This window comes from Mya arenaria, chromosome 5 (assembly GCF_026914265.1).
Source record: "Mya arenaria isolate MELC-2E11 chromosome 5, ASM2691426v1".
NCBI lineage: Eukaryota > Metazoa > Mollusca > Bivalvia > Myida > Myidae > Mya > Mya arenaria.
The window spans coordinates 77,169,965-77,188,022 of record NC_069126.1 but is presented as its reverse complement, the minus strand read 5'-3'; the positions used below and the strand labels follow the sequence as shown (position 1 = coordinate 77,188,022).

Sequence of the window (18,058 nt, the reverse complement as noted above, 5' to 3'; positions counted from 1 at the left end):
TGTCAAATTTCAAATAAAGGAAATCAGCTTGTTTCCACGTCCACAATAAATCTGGTTCTTTATAGCCTATTTTCCCTTAGTACAAACCCAATTGCAATGTTTTCCATTCAAAGTAACAGTTAGTATCAAATGGTTGCAAATTGGATTAAGTTTAGTGCATCATGGCCTTATTTTGAAAAAATAATGCTCTTACTATCTTCAGTTTTGATTGCCAGCTATGTTGTCTAACGTTCATGTAATGGCAATTCACTGCCGGAGAACTTAAAAACGGTCATAATCGTAATAAGGATGGACATTGAAATGCGACTCCTTGAGTTATGGCCATTTAGATAGTTGGATGGAAAATCTTAACAGGACAGACAGGCAGACAGAAGTGTTTATTTTAGGTTTTTACATAGAAAATCGTCTATATACAAAATTTACAAAACATGAAGTATTAACAATACATTAGAGCGTAGTTTGGAAAAGAAAGTAATACATTTTCCATAAACATATTACAAAAACGTTTTAATGTAACGAGGATGTAGCATATTTTCAAAAAAGAAAAAATTCTATCTTATATCTCTTATGACCTCATTGAACTAATTTCGATTTAAACCCCTCTTCATATCAGTAAACTAACTGTACCGCATTTTTACTATTAGTGGAGGTTTTCCTCGCGATACCGGTCACCAGATTTTACTATCGAATCACATGTATGTGTTTACTTACGACCTTTTATTAAGAACACGTGTTTTAAACATATAAAATGCTGTTATTTATTTCAAGTATTTGCGTGCATATTTTGAGAATCACTTAATGAAAACTATGTCTTAATGACACTTAATGCATGGTGTTTTATTAAATAACGCTTACAAGACAGGCGTTCAGCAACATCAGATAAGATAACTGTTAACATTCCGAAAAAATAACAATTCAAAGTGGAAGGAAATCATACTATAAGCATGCACGATACGTTGTTGTATATTTCTTAGAATCTAATAATAAAGTTACACTGGTAAATACAACATTTATTATAAACTACAATTTGTACAACATTCGAGTGCGATCGTTTGTGGTTAATGTTTAAATTTTATTACCGCGTCTCTTTCGTGAAAAAGCTCAATATATAGGGTTGCAAGTATAGAACACGTAAATTGGAAAAGTTTCTCTATAGCTGTTTGCAATTTTATTTAAAACAATCTATAACATATGTACATTTTTATACATGTCCGAATGTTTAACTTAATTGTAGAATATTTACAATAAAGGCTAGATATTCTAAGTATAGTTTCATTTCAGTCTTCACTAGCTCTATACATTTAACATACAAGGTCTAACCATATCTCGCTTTCTAAAACAACTAGCATGCATAGATAGATATTGACTAATATTCATCTTCTAAATCTCTGGTATTGCAACATTCATAATATAATTCTTCATAAAGCGTTACGATAACTTTTATATATACCTGTATGCATACGCAAAGAGTTTGCAAATATTTGTAATCTAATATCATAAGTTTGAAGATTTTTTTGTAGTATATCATATAAGTTTTCATATAAAACTCTCGTTACTTTTTTGTAGAGAAATAAAGCATTTCTTGAATTAAAACATGCTGACCACTCTAGTACAAAACTATCGGTCAGTATATTCTTAAACATACTTATTAAATAATGTTAAGTCACTCTCTGTGGATTATCCCATTCATATATATAGCAATTTGTATTAAACAAGTTCTTCATATTTTACACCCGCTTTTTAGCACCGTTTTACAAGAATCTACTGCTTATTCATATTCATTTTGTATTATAATATTATCTGTATTTGATATTTTATAGTTCTTATCCAATTTACAATATATATCGTATGCCCTCCTAACGCACTATAAATACCAACACAACTTATACTGATCCGTACATTCAGAACACGTTTACATAATTTCAAGTGTATTATATATGTTTATATTTAGTCCCCCCCCCCCTCATTCGAAGAGCAACATACAACAGAACTAACAAAAACATCGAACTGTTGATATTGTATTGTTGTTTTAAATTAAGACGTTTTACAATGATTTAGCAATATATTTAAGGCTTTCAAACTGTTACCAGTGATATATTATCTTAGACCTATTTCTCTGCGTAAGTGAAAACGATTTCTTATTATGTAAAACAACTTCAAAATCACGCCTTTTATGTGTCAATTTCTCATTTCTCTTCCACTGTTCTGCAAAAAATAATTTTACTTTGTTTCAGTATTAATTCTTACTCCTTAATTCTTACTGCCAAACTTAGATAAGTATAATATCATCGTAACACTAAATCTTCTACAAATAAGAAAATAACAAAGGATACACGATTTCTCCTAACCTCAGTCCAGTAGCATTGTCAAAATATTCATTATAGCTTTAACGATTTCCAACACAGGACGAATCCTTTTGATACAAAGTCTTTAATCATAAGTAGAACTCTACCTTGAATTTCTGGATACTCATCTTCACCCACAGCGCATTTCTTCATATTATATCGACACATTTACATATATCAATAATTGAAGCATCTCTACTTTTTGCAAATGTATATTTACCCTTTACATCATTATAAGATTTTCCATTTTGCAATTCTAAAACTGTAGATTTACAAAGATAAAGTACCTTGTGACATTACTTAATACATTTGCGTAGTTTCAGGTATCTTGGTTTATATGAATCAGGGCTTTACCCCGCAACACCCAAACGTGCATGGTAAGTATAATGTTTTCAGTATACAATATTCTTTTCAATTCTCCGACTAAATGAACAGCTCCTAAATCCATACAGTCATTAATGCCATTCTATACAAGATCAAAGACAGCAACATTTACAATAGTATAAATAGGTGAATCATCACAACGAATATATACCCTACAAATGAATATTTCCGATTCTATATGCGTTCTTGTTTAGATTTAGCCATAGGATAGTCCCATTATGGTTTAGCATAATCTCAATGCATGGTTTGAAATCATCTTCAGCTCATCCTCGTCAAACTAGAGAAACCATCATCAAGAACATAAAAGTTAATGACCACACTGGTTGTGATTTCACAATAAATCGGAATTAATGCCAACATGTTACCGATAAACTCGTCGTTAAGCTGCGTTCTATTAATGACTTGATTGTGGCGTGGAACAATCTGTTTATTGTGACTTAGATTTACTTAATCCAACCTTTTGTGGGACTTGTACGAACTAATAGAAAGTCATATTGAATTGATGCAGTGCTTTTGAAATTAAAGCTATGAGAAGAATAATTATATTATGTATGTAGTAAGTTTAATTTATGAGTACGAACATGTTTGTTACTACTAGTAGTTTTGCATTAAAGTTACCATTCGTACATGTATTTGGATCAAACAGCATTGAATAAATTTGATCTTTATGTTGCATCAAGAATCCTGGAACCGGGGATATGTCCTACAGTAGTACTACACTGTTGAAAATCTCCAGGTATATACAATTATTATAGAATACATTCAGCATATACAAATAACATACATGCAATAGACATGAACATTTTCACCAAAACGCTTATTTATATCGCGAGCATCTCAATTAAACAATTGAAATATATAATGTAGATAAAGGAAAATGATAACACTACAATCAATATGGGAAATCACCGATATGTTTTCTGTGAAAAATATGTATTTAAACTAATGAAATGAGCTTATGCTTACAAAAACTAAACATTGAAAGTCGTGGAAGGTACAAAAGCGAAAACAATTTTTCTGTCAAGAATACTTACTTTAACAATAAATCAATACCAAAATCGAATAAATATTCATGTTTGTTAAAGGTTTTTGGCGAAGTTTTGAGGTATGCTTAAACCTTTTTAGCGCTACGTAATCGAGGCATGAGTTGGACCGTTTCGCGTGATAACGTAATATATATTAATATGCTCCTGTAAAGTATCATATCCACATGAAGTTAATGAAACGGACTGATGCAGTCCATTACAACTCCCGAAAGTGCCTTGAGCCCACAGAGTATAGGGTAAGTAGATCAGTTTAGCATCTTGTGCTATGGGGGCAAGTCAAAAGTAATAGAGCCAGTAAAAGTCAGAAGTCCTACAAAAGCATATGCATTTATGTTTCAGATAGATCATTAATGATTTCATTCATATCACGTCTCTCAGAGTCGTCAACTGCTTCAGCAGAGTCAATCTGATCAACACTCTCCTCCATATCCTGATTAGCGTATACATACTGCGACCCCATATTCAGTTTCACATACACTGCCCCAATATCTGCCTCGTTCTCAACTGTTCCTAGACGAAGCTGCACACGCTCTAACATGCCTGAGATACACTGCCGGATATCTGCGAATGACGGTCTCTTGACCGGTGTCTCTAGCCAGCATCTCCGCATCAGTCGGTATCTGACAAGGAGAAAAACATTAACATTAAGATAAATGCAATGGGCTGCAAATAGGGAGAACAGGTTCATTTTTCCAAAAAAAAACTAAGTCAAACACATGTGTGAAATGCTCTGCGTAGAGCATTACATATTATTCTGTTTACAATTCAACACAGCCATGCGTACCTTTTAGATTCAACGTTCATCTGAAACATTTATCTTAACGTACGCAATAACGCATTTTACTTAGAAAAATATATGATATGACCATAACATCTCATTTTGGAAGCTGGTTGGGCAATACATTTGACATGGACAAGACCATAAACGTACCCTACAGTGAACAAAAACATTTGTACCGAGTGATATCGCCCTTGGTTGTGCAGTATCGAAGGTACAAACATGCTTGCGAAATCGAACAAAATTCGAAACATGTCCTGATGGGTAGGGAACTATGATTGTATTTTTATGACAAACAGCTGAACATACAAAGGTAAGGGCGAGTATCTGGGTTGTGGTAGTCGTCGACCAGACTTGACATATTTCTCCATATCCCAGTTGTCTACGACGGAGTACGGACGGACACCTCGAGTCATCAACTCCCACAGCGTTACGCCGAACGACCACTGAAAACAGACAGGGATATTAATAAGCCTTCGAGAGACGGTATAATAATGGCGTGAAATAAGACAGTTGTCCACGTAAAGCCGAAAGACCATTTAAAATAAATGGCGTTAAATAACACACTTATCTACGACAATGTACGGACTGACACCCTGAGTCATAATATCCAATAGTGTTTCATGTTCGGTATCTGAATGAAACAAACTATTCGTGAAACATTAAGTTTTTTGGCTAAAATAATTTACTAGTATCATAGTTTCTCTTGTTTGATCCTACATTTTATCATTATTTATCTGGATATTGTGTGTAGATATATACATATGGAAATACCCTTCGGGTTGTAAACTTCCCATCGGGTACATATGTCCATCGGTCTTGGGGAAGAATGAATTGATCCGATGAACGATATTTGCATTTAACGCAAAAAAACAACAAATTGATACAGATCGTACCACATCAGTCTTCTCGTTGAAGACGCCGCTGGACAAACTTTCTATTGCCATCCACTTGACCGGTAGTTGGGCACCCTTCGCTTGAGTGGCGTAGTACGTGCTCTCGTAAATGTCACGTGACAACCCGAAGTCCGCGACTTTTACTTGGTAATTTTCGTCTAGCCTTTTGAACAATAACATACGTTTAAAGCGTCAGGTTGTAATCGAATAAACTTCTATGTTAACTGTATTCATGATTTCATACTATAGACATAAAAACGTGCACACTGTGCAGAATGTTTTCATGATGTTTATGTTCTTTGCGATCCTAACTGATATGTCTTTGGCGTTTATCCAGTGCCATTAAACTGGGTTAATGTTTAAACGTTTTGCTACTGAGCTTGTTTCTGTAGTTTTTTGCATAAATATTGAGCATGCATACCGCTTTCAAACCGTATTAAGGAAGCGATGACAGTGATGCACTTTTAAATACTGTAAATAAACAGTTTCAATGCAAACCATTCGTTAGCTACTTGTAACGGATTTGTATTCACGATGTTTTTGTATTTGAACAGTTGTCAAAAGAAAATGATGTACAATTTATTGCAAGACGCTTTGTATAACAAAATACGTTTCAAAAGTTTAAGAGACATGCTCAACAACTAAAATCACACATTCATACGTACATACAATTTCTTGCGGCGAGATCTCGATGTACAAACTTGAGCTGTGCTAGATACTCCATACCCTTAGCAATGTCAAGGCCGAACGAGACCAAGTCCTTAACGGTTGGAATCTGTTGGAAAACGAAGAACAAACTTGATCACTTCAATGTTATGACACATCACAATATTGTTAACAAACATCTTTTTGGTAAAAATGGCGATTTAGCAATATAAATGATACTTTCAAAAATCGCACTGATGCACTTTAAATGATAATAACAACTATCATTGTTCACAATATTCAGAGAGCTACTGTGATTTTCCCAATTAGATGATTCCGATAATCGGCCTCTTCTGCGACACAATTAGTGTTGAACAAAATGCACACAATGTAGAATAATAAGTTGAATGATTGCATTTTGATGTATTCTAAAAATATGTAGGGTAGACCACACAATACCGAATTTCCAACATATATCATGAGTTCTCCTCTCTTGTATTGGTCAGTTTTTAATAACACTAGTTGCCCTGACTATTGTGAAACCACTACCTTCCAAACATTGTGTAATACATATCCTGTTGCTACCTTATACTTGTATTAAGACGCTTTGTGCCTATATGACTGAAGCTATGCTTGGCATAATATATCAGATACTTGTTAATGCATGCAGAACATATCATTTGTCAATGTATATTTAGAAACGTACGTGAGTTTCATCATGTAGGTACGACAAAAGATCGCCGTGTTTCATATAAGGCATAGCAATCAAAGGCATTTCCTCCTTTTCCAAACAAATAGCCAAAAGACACATGACGTTTGGGTGGTCAAAATTCTTCATCACGTAGGCTTCCTTCAGGAATTGCGGAACGTTCATCTCCGTCTGTTCACTCTCTAGATATTGAAAAAGTGGGCTTTGGTATTTCAAAATAAATTTCATGTAAATGCAATTGATTAAGTTGATCATTCTAGCGCCCCTCCCCAGTTATTAACGTTATTTTATGAAGTTAATTTTCGAGAGTCGAAAGTGTTGCACGTTTTATAACTGTCAATGAACAGTTTCAATCAGACCGAAACAAGTGCTTTCATTTCATACTGACCCGCCCGAGTGCACCCTAACTTGTTGTGTTTATTTTGGATTTGTCCAATTAATATCCTGAAGGGATAAAGAATATAAATGCAATACCTATGAAGTCATTTGCAAGTATTTTCAGCTTTTTGTTAGACTTTTTGTTTAACCCGCTTTGTAACATATTGATCTCTCTTCTCAACTTTACTTAACTTACTACGCAGAGTTTTAACAGCGACTTTTCTTTTTATATCATCAATGATCATCGAACCCTTGTACACTGAGCCAAAGTGACCTGAAAAAAAGTAGTTATGAAAGGCATGTTAGCACATATAAGCTCCCATAAGCACATAAAAGCATTTACAGGCGCATGTAAGCACATGTAAACGTATTTCATTACATGTAAGCATATATAAGCACCAGTAAGCACATGAAAGCATTTACAGCCACATGTAGGCACATATAAGCACCCGTCATCACATGAAAGCATTTTCAGGCACATGTTAGCATATATAAGCACCGGTTAGCACATGAATGCATTTACAGGCAGATGTACACATATTTCATCACATGTAAGCGCATATAACCACCCGTAAGCAAATAAAAGCATTTACAGCCACATGTAGGAACATATAATCAACCTTGAGCACATGCAAGCATATAGGCACTTGTAAACAGATGTTAACAAAAAAAACCCTGTCAGGACATGGAAGCAAAAACAGGCACAAGTAAGCACTTGTAAGCACATATAATCACATGTAAGCACATGCAAGTCTCTGAGATCTTCTTGAACGCTATTAACTAGATTAATACATTGGACCAATCGTAAACAATATTATGTTTCTAGATAACGTAATAATAAACGTAAAACGTGATGGGAATTTTGCATGTTTCATTTTGCAAGTTAAATTTTCTACACTTAAGTTTTACTTTTTTAATCAGGTGTTTTAAATAAAATTGCCAGATACACACCGCATCACAGGTATTTTAAAACTGAATGTAATATAGCCATATTGTCGTTTTGTATGCTTCAATTTATGGAGACCTTATGACTAAATAAGTATAAAAACAAATAATATACTAAAGTGATATTAAGAAACAATTTTATTAGAACTATTGAATGTGATGTTAATACGGTTATGATTTTATTGCAGATTGATAAATATACATTAAACAGAAACACCCCAACACCAATAGCCGCGTCTGTTTAAAAAAAACAAAATTGTTTGAAGTTTCAGAGGCATTCTTGCAGTATGACAAATCAATTTCAACTCCCCAAAATACAGAAAAACACAATATTCAGATTGATCACGTCTTGCAGGAAATGTGACATTTGCATATACATTGATAACATCATATAATTAAGGAAGACCATTACGTGTGAATATTCTTACTAATGTTTGTCATGAATTGAAGTGTTTCTACTAATGATATGTTATGGTGATTTCCATTGCTTGCATAGTTATTTTAATATGCTATCTTATGTCAGTCAGCTGTAGATCTTTTAGATGAAAATATATACAGTCACATCAATTCAAACAACTGAAAGGGATACTTTAATTTAATTGAAATGCAGCGACAAGCTGTAAAACAGATTCCACTCAGAATAATGCAAATAAGAGAAAAAGGGTATACATACTGTAAAGGAAAAAAAAACAGGTGTCGTTTGAGCAGCTTCTGAATGATGTTTATCTATAAACATTTAACACTTGCATCATCATTCATCAATTCAGTCATTTATATCAATCCCTTAGACAGAGTGTACAATTTGCAGAGTAAGGGAATTTGTATTCTGTTTACAAAAATCATGCAACTTGGAAATGTCTTATGGGCATTTCACCCACTGGTGCTATAACATTTCTGTCGGGTGTGGATAAAGGGAGCAAGAGTGACAGGGATATGATAATAGCCTTACAGTTTGCGGACATTTCACCATTTTTAAGCGACATGCAGAAACATAATTACATTAAATAATACACTAAAATGAAACACAAGAATATATTTAGTATTATATTTAATATTATGAATTGTCAACACATTGTTGTATATATATAATAATTATTTGTAACATGTGTGCAGGTTACACACTTTTCTAATCAAATCAAGATATTGTGGAAATTTTTCATTTATTTTTACATCATTCAAAATTTATTGTGAAAATATACAGAAACATGCTCAGTAGCCAAACATAAAAATAACCCCGTTTAATGGCACAGGGTAAACGCGAAGGACATAAAACAAAAAACCCACACATACAAGAAACATGGAACAACAGCACAAAACTCTACAAACAACACCGTGCATATTATATAAAAAATTAGGTATGTTTATCAAGGTTTGTTAGGTACTGCCTTGGAACGGTCAGTTAAATGTAAATTTTAACTGTTGAACTGGCATTATCACTCATCAACAGGCACTATAATGACATTGCATAAACCAGCTTAAATACAGGCTGAGCATCTAAAATAAATAATGCAATTAACTTCTAAATAATAAAACATCGAAACCTAGTGTATACATTTGATATCTGGATAAACATAATGTATTTACAAATACACATAAGAACACAAAGATAGAATCAGCTGTATGATAAGACTGAGAAAATGTACCTGGATCTGACCGACTGATATATTTTCATCTCATATGCATGTTTTCCTAAATTCTAGGCAAGAAACCATATTATATAAATATTGACTGTCTTGAGGGTTTGCATCGGTCGACAGAATTTACCTCAGGTTGACAATATGCACTGTCATCCTCAAGGCAGTCAATATGTATTTTATTATACCGAACAATTGCCGGCCGGTGAACAAAGCGATTAGGTGATACATACTTTAAGTAAAATACTATCAGTAATCCCGTATTCGTAGCGTTTTGCAAATTGCAATGTTCTATAAAAATGAGGCAACATATTAAATATCTTTTACGGTTGTAATGCCAGTTTCATTAATCATAATTTACACATAAATATCCAACATGGCGGCGTATTTGTAGCGTATTGTCAATTTCATGACATCAGAGGGTGATAGTGCAGGATGATAGTCAAAAATATTGCCCTGGCGTTTTTACTTCATGTTCTTTAGAAGTAAGGTATACTAATGCAATATATTAATACAATTCCAATGGCATTGTAGGACTAAATATTTGATGTTAAACCTACAACATACCAAATTATTACACGTTTACACTTTTACTTAAATGTAAACATATATGCATAAATTGCTAACCTGTTAATAAGTTCTGGTCTTTTCCCAGATGAAGTAAGACCTCGGCACTGAGTCCACCACTTAAATTTAATAACTAAAGGCTGAGAGAAACTTTGCACCAGCAACATCATTTTCAATCAATGTTACTGCAAAAACCTTTATCAGATGTAGCCATTGTTTATATGTATTTTTACTTCCTTCCAGGAAGTTGTGTATCACGTGGTACACATAGCAGAAAGCAATGTCGTAGTTATAAGTCCCTCCTTTATCAATATAACACCATTAAACATACTTTACCTTTTCCAATAAGTTTTTCCAAACACAAAAGTTCCCTTTTGATGAGTAGTCTTTCATCTTCAAACCTTTTAAGGAGGCTAGCAGTAGAATCTTCCAATGCGTCTGGATAAAAAATGCACACTTAATGGTTCAAGAGATATATTACGTATATATTGTTTTGACATATAGTTAATGAAGGAACGATATCGTTTTTTGACATTAAACATGTTTTACTCGTGTAATAATCTTGCCTAAAGTATTTTCGATAGAGCAAAGTATTAAACTGATTAAAAAGCCCTGCGTTCGGAGAGTTTTGAAAAATGTGCCATATTTGAGAAAATGAATGTAAAACTATTCAAAACTGAATGGAATAAATGGTACATGGAGACCTGCTGAACCTTCAATGGAAGAATTTAACAATTGTGAATGAATTAAAAAAATTGGCGTGTATACTGCCAACTGAAGCTGTTTGTAATGGATAAGACAGCACTTTTTCCAACCAAACATGAAAAAATATATTCTTCAATGCATATTAACCAGAAAGGGGCCGGTCGTCTAAGGTAATATCTCTGTTGGAGAGACTGTGACTATACTGTGTGCTCGGATCCTCTGAATGCACCCGCTCCCCGCTATAGCTCACAATTGGGGGACGGTCCCTGTCGAACCGTCCTCTAAAGAAGGAAATAATGCAATAAAGCTATGAACAAGAGCAAGCGAAGTGATCATATACCTTGTTAAATGGCACGAGAGACGTGTGCCAAATGGATATTTTTCTTCCAAGTAATTTAAACAATGTAAATATGTCTTGCTGTGGAAACAATGTTATCATTTTTCTTCAATTGCAGAAGAATAAAAAGATTGTTGTTCACCAGAAATTAAGTTTATGATAATATATTCAAATCAGTGCTTTAATTAAGCGCCGCATAAACACTGAAAAATAAGCGCAAACAGAGAAAGGTCCTTTACCTAAATATGTTTCTGTGGGAGCGATTCGAAATCTTTCTGTAGATGAATATACTTATACATCCTATAACAACTACACCAACCACCACTGTGATGACCGCAATCACTGTTGAGCTGCGTCCTTCCGAGTCGACACGGTGTGACTGCTTTGTTGGGTTGGTTAAGCCGATTAATCCTGTCGGAACAGTGGAACTTGCATTTAAGGGTTTGCGTGGGTCAAGGTGAAGGATTCCAGGGTGGTACATTAGATTGTCTCCAATTGTTACCTGAAACATACAGTTAGAAAACCGCAATAGTTGTATCTTTTCGTAGAGAAACGTACACTAACATAAGTTTTATTTTCCCAATAATTGAAAGGTATTCTTGTTTTTCTGTTACCACGACATTCATCCAATGACTTCTTCGTGTCGACAAGATTCCTAACTTGTTCCAGATCACGTCAGCGTGTATTGAGCAGTTCAACTCCACATTCGTTACCTTGGAAATGTTCACATGACCAATTTTATACACTTTTACTCGGATGTCTTCTTTATTGACATTCAGTAGTCCTTTTCCCTGAAATGTAATTATTACTCCGTAGTTAATTGTAATTGAAATACCATTATCGCATCCAAAGTAGACACATTGTTTGAATAGATACAGTTTTATAAGCAACACAGTCATTGATGTTCTCATGTTTTTGAATGATACATCAGCCGTTACCTTGAGTACAAATGTGACTGCATCTTCATGCCATGGTAGATTGCACACATTCTGTACCTGTCCAAGTTCTTCAAAACCAAATACAACTGGATCTTCAACCACTTGCACATAAAGGCCCTTCTCGTCATGTGATTCATTGATGTCACCAATATGTGACAAATTTGTACGAAGGACATATTCCTGAGATATGTAGATCGTTGAGTTTTCCAAACCATTGCCACCAATCAACTGGGGTGTAAAGCAATGAAGATTTGTGTTCGTGCTTGCTTCACACATGGCACCACTCTGAAAGTATTGATCTATAACTTTGAACAGCCCTTGCGGCTGGACTTGGGCATTATATATACACTAATTACTTGACTTGATAATCTGTGGAATCTCAAATATTCATAATTGAGGGATACATACGATAATGACCACATTTCAGACATTTGAAAGTAAAAAATGAAGTCTTAATTTAGTAAAGTGACTGGGGGAATTAACATGTTCATTTGTTTTGTTATATAAAGATTGAAAGTAGACACCCGGTTCCAAACTATTTCTTGGAAGATTTCAACGTTAATTGTTTTATAATACGGAATTTGTACTAGATTATAATTGGCAAAATCCTTACCTGAGAAACAATATTTCCTGATTCAGTTTTAAAGAAGATATAGGCCATTCCTAAACTAGTAAGATTGTTGCCACGCATTGTAACTTGAATTCCGCCACTAAAAGGTATAATTTGTAACAGAAAGTAAATGTAGTGGAATAAAATATAATCTACATTATTATTTTGTTCGTCAATCCTTTAATTCAATGTTATTTTTTTAACAGGTGGTAAAATCATACTTGAACTGTATGTCTTTATTCATCAGCATGTAAAATGATATTTTTGTAACGCCGCATACACGTACATCATGAGTTTCCTAAGTTCTGACAAACATATTTATTTTTATACTCGGATTTAGCGTTATTCTTTTAACACTTCAGAATTTGACAAACCTTGGAATTACAGTTATAACTCCGTGTTTCAGATGAGCTGGTGGTGATACTTTCAAAATGAACGTCTTGGTTACATTGCCGATGGCAATATTCATACTTGTATTTACAGTTGTCTGAACTCCAGTCAGTAAAACACAGAGGAAATCACTGGAACTAATCGTCTCCCTTAACAATATTTTTTTGTCAAACATAGATAAAGAAACAGAGATATTTTGAAAGCACAGATCCAAACTGTGTCATATTGTCTGGCTATAATTTATTTTTAATTCATTAAATAGGTTGAATAATTTTTATGTTAAAAAACAGTCATGCCTTGCATTTCAATAAGAAAATTAAATTAAACCTGCTATTAAAAATGTCGTTCCATAAACTCAATAAATACGAGCTCTACAAGATGTCTTTGAAAACATGTGTTTAGAATAAAACATTTTAGAATAATGAAACAACCGTATTTCAAGGGTCCAAGTTTGCAACAGTAAAACACGAGACTTACCGTTGAATATGGCACTGTTCACCGGCCACATCGATAGCAATAGCAATCATTTTGGTCATGTCCAAATTAACGCCATGTATGCGGAACACAGAGCCAGGCACCAATGAGGACGTTTGAGGAATAATAGATGAGGCTCTCGGAGGATCTCCCTGTTGGATTATATATAAACAAATACATAAAAATTGATCAATTTAATTTGTAAAAAAATGCCTTCGACCCATGTTCTTTTCCTTGTAGTTTTCATTGAAATATTTATATCATCAACTGATTTCCAGGCCTCCGCAGCAAGCATTTTGTGACCAACAATATCCATGATTCCTTTTGATATAAGCAAGGAATACAAATAATATATGAATAAATTAACAAATTCGTACTAGATACGTCCTCTTGTATTGTGCCAACATTACATGTAAAAAGCTGGTTTTATTTATCGCCACCGACTCGCACAGATCGGCGTAAATTTGAATACATATACATTAATACACGAAAAAGCTTTCCTTGAACCCTGTTATTAAGAATACAAGCAAAACATTAATTTGCGCCAATCCACCTAAGGCCTTTTTGGAATTCAAGGATTGACACAAAATTTATTCGCAGGTATTCTAAGATATGTTGGTACAATACTTTGCAACGTTTATAAATTGTCCTCTGGCGTATGTCCATCACGAAAACACGCCTGTGCCTCACCTAGCTAAACAAATTGAAAACATTGTGAACATAAAGTCTATAGTTAGGCGGATCTTTCTTGGAGTCTGATTGTGCATGGGGAAAATAATACTATCCTTCCATGTATTGAAAACTGCCTGTATTCAAAACCTTATTAAATAATGGACGCAAGATTGTAGTAAAATACGTCCTGAGCTCTGGTAAAATTTAGGACCAAATACATCATCCCCCTGAGATTTCCCACTATTTAATTTAAGAAAGTGTTTAGTAATTTCCTATTCAGTAAGTTCAGTATTTAAAAGGCTGTTGTATTTGTATTTTATCATATCCCAATCCCAAGTTATATCAGTCCGATTTGACTGATTACCTCTAGGCAATAAATCTCGGAAATGGTTTTGCCATGTTTCAGGGTTCTTGCTTAGGGGTGCCTTTATATCATAACGGTAGAAACCTTTTAGAAATTTCCAACAGGATTTAAGATTGTTATCAAAAGTGTTTTTTTCAAAGTCACTCTACGCTTTAAGCAACACATTCCATGTGCTAATATTTATCTTTATAGGACCTGTATCTTAGTCCGTCCCGCATAATGTCTCGTTTTCGAATTCAACCTCCGATCCCGATCGGTCTACATCGCTGACATCATCGTCGTGTGACACTGGTGGCCGCTCAATACTGCGATCACGATATTTCTCCACTTGGTCGGCTACCAGATGGGTTTGCGCCCCGGCCGTTTACTCCAGATCTTTGTGATTTTCTCTAGCAAGTCATCATAGGTGTACACACCGACATTAATGAATAGATTGTCAACGAGGCATATTGACCCCGGCTTCAAATAATAGTTTGCCTTATTCATGTCAATGCTGTGGTAACCGTTCAGTACGTCTTTGAGTACTGAAAACTTTCACAGCATAAAGCCAAATAGAATATATAATACACTTATTTTTTGTTTTAAATTTGAAATAGCTGATTAATCAATGCGCAACATTTAAAACTCACCAAGTGGGTTTTATGGTCACCACTACATTCCTCTATTCGAACGCACGACTCTGAGTCCATACACCACACACACGCACTTGTATCCCGTCTGCAGCTTGCAACGTCCCCCTGCATGTTGCACGTGCTTATGTTCAAAAGGATCAACTATAATAACGATAGAAACACTTTTATGAAGAAGTTGTCACATAAAGAATTACCCAAGTGTCAGTCAAGAGCACAGACATTGAACACGCAGTGTATAGTATAAGGCAAAGTTACCATTGTGTTATTGTTAATGAACATAAAGTAAAACAGAGTAAAGTAATATATTTTATCTAGTACAATGACTTTATTAGAACGGAAGTGAGAAGTTAACTTGGAATAAAGCGAAAGGTACAGGGATACAAACTATCAATTGATACTGAACATCGCTAATAAAAGAAAATGTGAAATACGACGTTGTACAAAATGTGTAAAACGTATAAAAAGTGTTTAAAGAACGCGCATAATCATCACCTGTCTTCCAAACCTGACATACAGCCCTTCTGCAACAACCCACAGGGCAGCGTTTGTGACGTCCAGCATTGTTTCCGATTCCGTATCTTTAACTTTAATTGTGGCCATAATGTGCGGAAACAATCCGTATTTTACCTAAAATTATCATATCTGTCATTTTTATCTGGATGGCAGCATAGTTAACGTAGTATGTTGTTCTGGGCTATTCTTTTACACGGTTATGGATGTGCGCGCCCTTTATTACCGACACGCTTTCATTTGTAAAATTCCTTTATATGACTTTTAAATCTCACCTTTTGTACGACTCCTGAATCAAACAAGAAGAAAATGACCGTGTATTGCTTTTCCTCGCTTACAACCATGGCAAGCACATCCCCCTCATGAAATACTGGATAGGTAAAAGGAGCAAGAGTGAGGATTTTGGCCGATGAAATTTCGCTGTAATTTGTCTGTAAAAATGTGGAAATACATATGTTTACATTACAATGGACAAGGAATGGAATGCAGAATATATAACATTGTTTTGATTATAGAGCTGTCTCAGCATTTGTATTAATGCAACTAAAATTGATATGCTTTTTTTAGGTATAAAAACGTGCAGCTATTTCTAGCTTATCTAACAGTATTGCTTAGTAATTATGAAACAACTTAACAGTATATAAGTAAATGTAATTTAAATACTTAATATATGAGCACAAACCATGAGGTAACAAGGACATGCAGTGTCTGGAGGGCAGCTGGTAGGCCGATTTAGCCAATAGAGAGACGCCCCACGCCCTCCTTCCCTGCATCCCCGCAAAGCTTCATCCAACTCCTCGTCTATGTTCCCGAGGGCAACATGGTAAAGGATAGAATCATTGGAATTGTTTGAGGCGTCTTGGTATAGGAGAAGTAGCGTTTTATCGGTGTCGTTTTTGTCATATAGGTTTGCACAAACGAATGACATGTTTGCGTTTGTAACTCGGAACGGTAATTCTATTAGAGTCCCTGAGAGGGATACACGGATGAAGGAGTACATGTACGAATTTAGAGGGTATCGGTCCGAATAGTATTTCACAATAAAGTATGCGTTTGATCCATTCTTGAACTCGTATAGAATATCAAATTTGAATGACGGCTGCAATTTGTAGATATCAAGAAGACGAATACTATATGATACATTTTTTCCTATCTCATATACGGCAAAGAGACTTGACCTTCCATGAGATGTGTGAAGGTTCAATGATTTCGCAAAAATTACATTCCATGAATCTTTTCCAGTTTGAAATACAAACGAATGTGATGTTTTGTCAAAAAACTCGTCAAAGTCAACATTCACAACGTTTGCGTTCAGACTGTTATTAGATGATGAAACAGTAAAAATGTTCCCGTTTCCTAACTTTAAAGCCAACAGCAACGTCGTTTTCTCGGATGAGGAGGTCACTATATCCAGTGCCGAAACTTTATTAATCTCCTTGTGCACACAATATCCTTTGTACGTACACAACTCAGTCATACCTATTTGAATATTGTTTATAACAGAAAGATTTGCAGAAAGGGAAACAACTGTATTTCCGTGTGTCACAAACACTTCTCCTGACAAAGATATCTTAGTTCCTGTAATAGTTCCGTTGCTTGCGAATCTCTTTCCTTGAGTATAAATAACAAATAAGTTTAAAATGGAGAAAATTAAGATTCGTTTAATTACTGAATTTTGCACATCCATCTTGACATATAACCCTTATCGTTTAAGTATTAAATCGTTCAGAATACATAATCATATTCTGTAAGCCATATTAAATTGAACGCGTTGCCTAATTATGCTAATGGTGCACATTGATATGTCAATCTTTTAACGTATTGAGTATGTGAAATAAAAGATCCGTGATAAGTTATGATACCGTTTACTTGTGAGCACAGAGCATTGTCGTTTATTAAGTGTTAGGTCTATGTAACCGGATATATTTGGGACAACAACTAAGCAATCAGTTTTTGAATCGAAGAAAACGGAATTGTTTATGCATCTTAAGAGACGTAAGTATTTGTATCCTTTTCGATCATTTTCACACGATAACGTCCAAAATGGAGGACTGTTTAATTTTACACCTTTTACAACACTAATATTTACAAATTGTACT

At 34.5% G+C, this 18,058-nt stretch overlaps 1 protein-coding gene across 3 annotated transcripts; it reads right to left on the bottom strand.

The window, feature by feature from the left end:
• Positions 1–458: 458 nt before the first annotated feature.
• Positions 459–17,817, bottom strand: LOC128234129 (hepatocyte growth factor receptor-like). 3 transcript variants are annotated; one of them, XM_052948159.1, is made up of 18 exons: positions 16,642–17,817; positions 16,235–16,390; positions 15,942–16,076; positions 15,447–15,590; positions 13,785–13,933; positions 13,292–13,456; positions 12,921–13,017; positions 12,308–12,592; positions 11,984–12,160; positions 11,609–11,871; positions 11,180–11,313; positions 10,664–10,765; positions 7,378–7,455; positions 6,801–6,985; positions 6,115–6,224; positions 5,450–5,612; positions 4,863–4,999; positions 459–4,395 (listed from the first exon to the last, which is right to left on the bottom strand). In XM_052948159.1, exons 1-18 carry the CDS (start codon positions 17,644–17,646, stop codon positions 4,104–4,106), a joined length of 3,777 nt encoding a protein of 1,258 aa, XP_052804119.1. In that variant the 5' UTR covers positions 17,647–17,817; the 3' UTR covers positions 459–4,103. The 3 variants fall into 3 exon arrangements, with proteins under 3 accessions (XP_052804119.1, XP_052804121.1, XP_052804120.1); XM_052948161.1 differs by lacking the exon at positions 13,292–13,456; XM_052948160.1 differs by lacking the exon at positions 15,942–16,076.
• Positions 17,818–18,058: the final 241 nt, after the last annotated feature.

Excerpts from the sequence above, each read along its gene's own strand:
- LOC128234129 (XM_052948159.1), bottom strand. The coding sequence starts at position 17,646 with ATGGATGTGCAAAATTCAGTAATTAAACGAATCTTAATTTTCTCCATT. Across the intron at positions 12,593-12,920 it reads CAGGAAATATTGTTTCTCAG|AGTGGTGCCATGTGTGAAGC; the intron begins GTAAGGATTTTG and ends CAATACTTTCAG. Across the intron at positions 11,872-11,983 it reads GTCATTGGATGAATGTCGTG|GTAACAATTGGAGACAATCT; the intron begins GTAACAGAAAAA and ends TGTATGTTTCAG.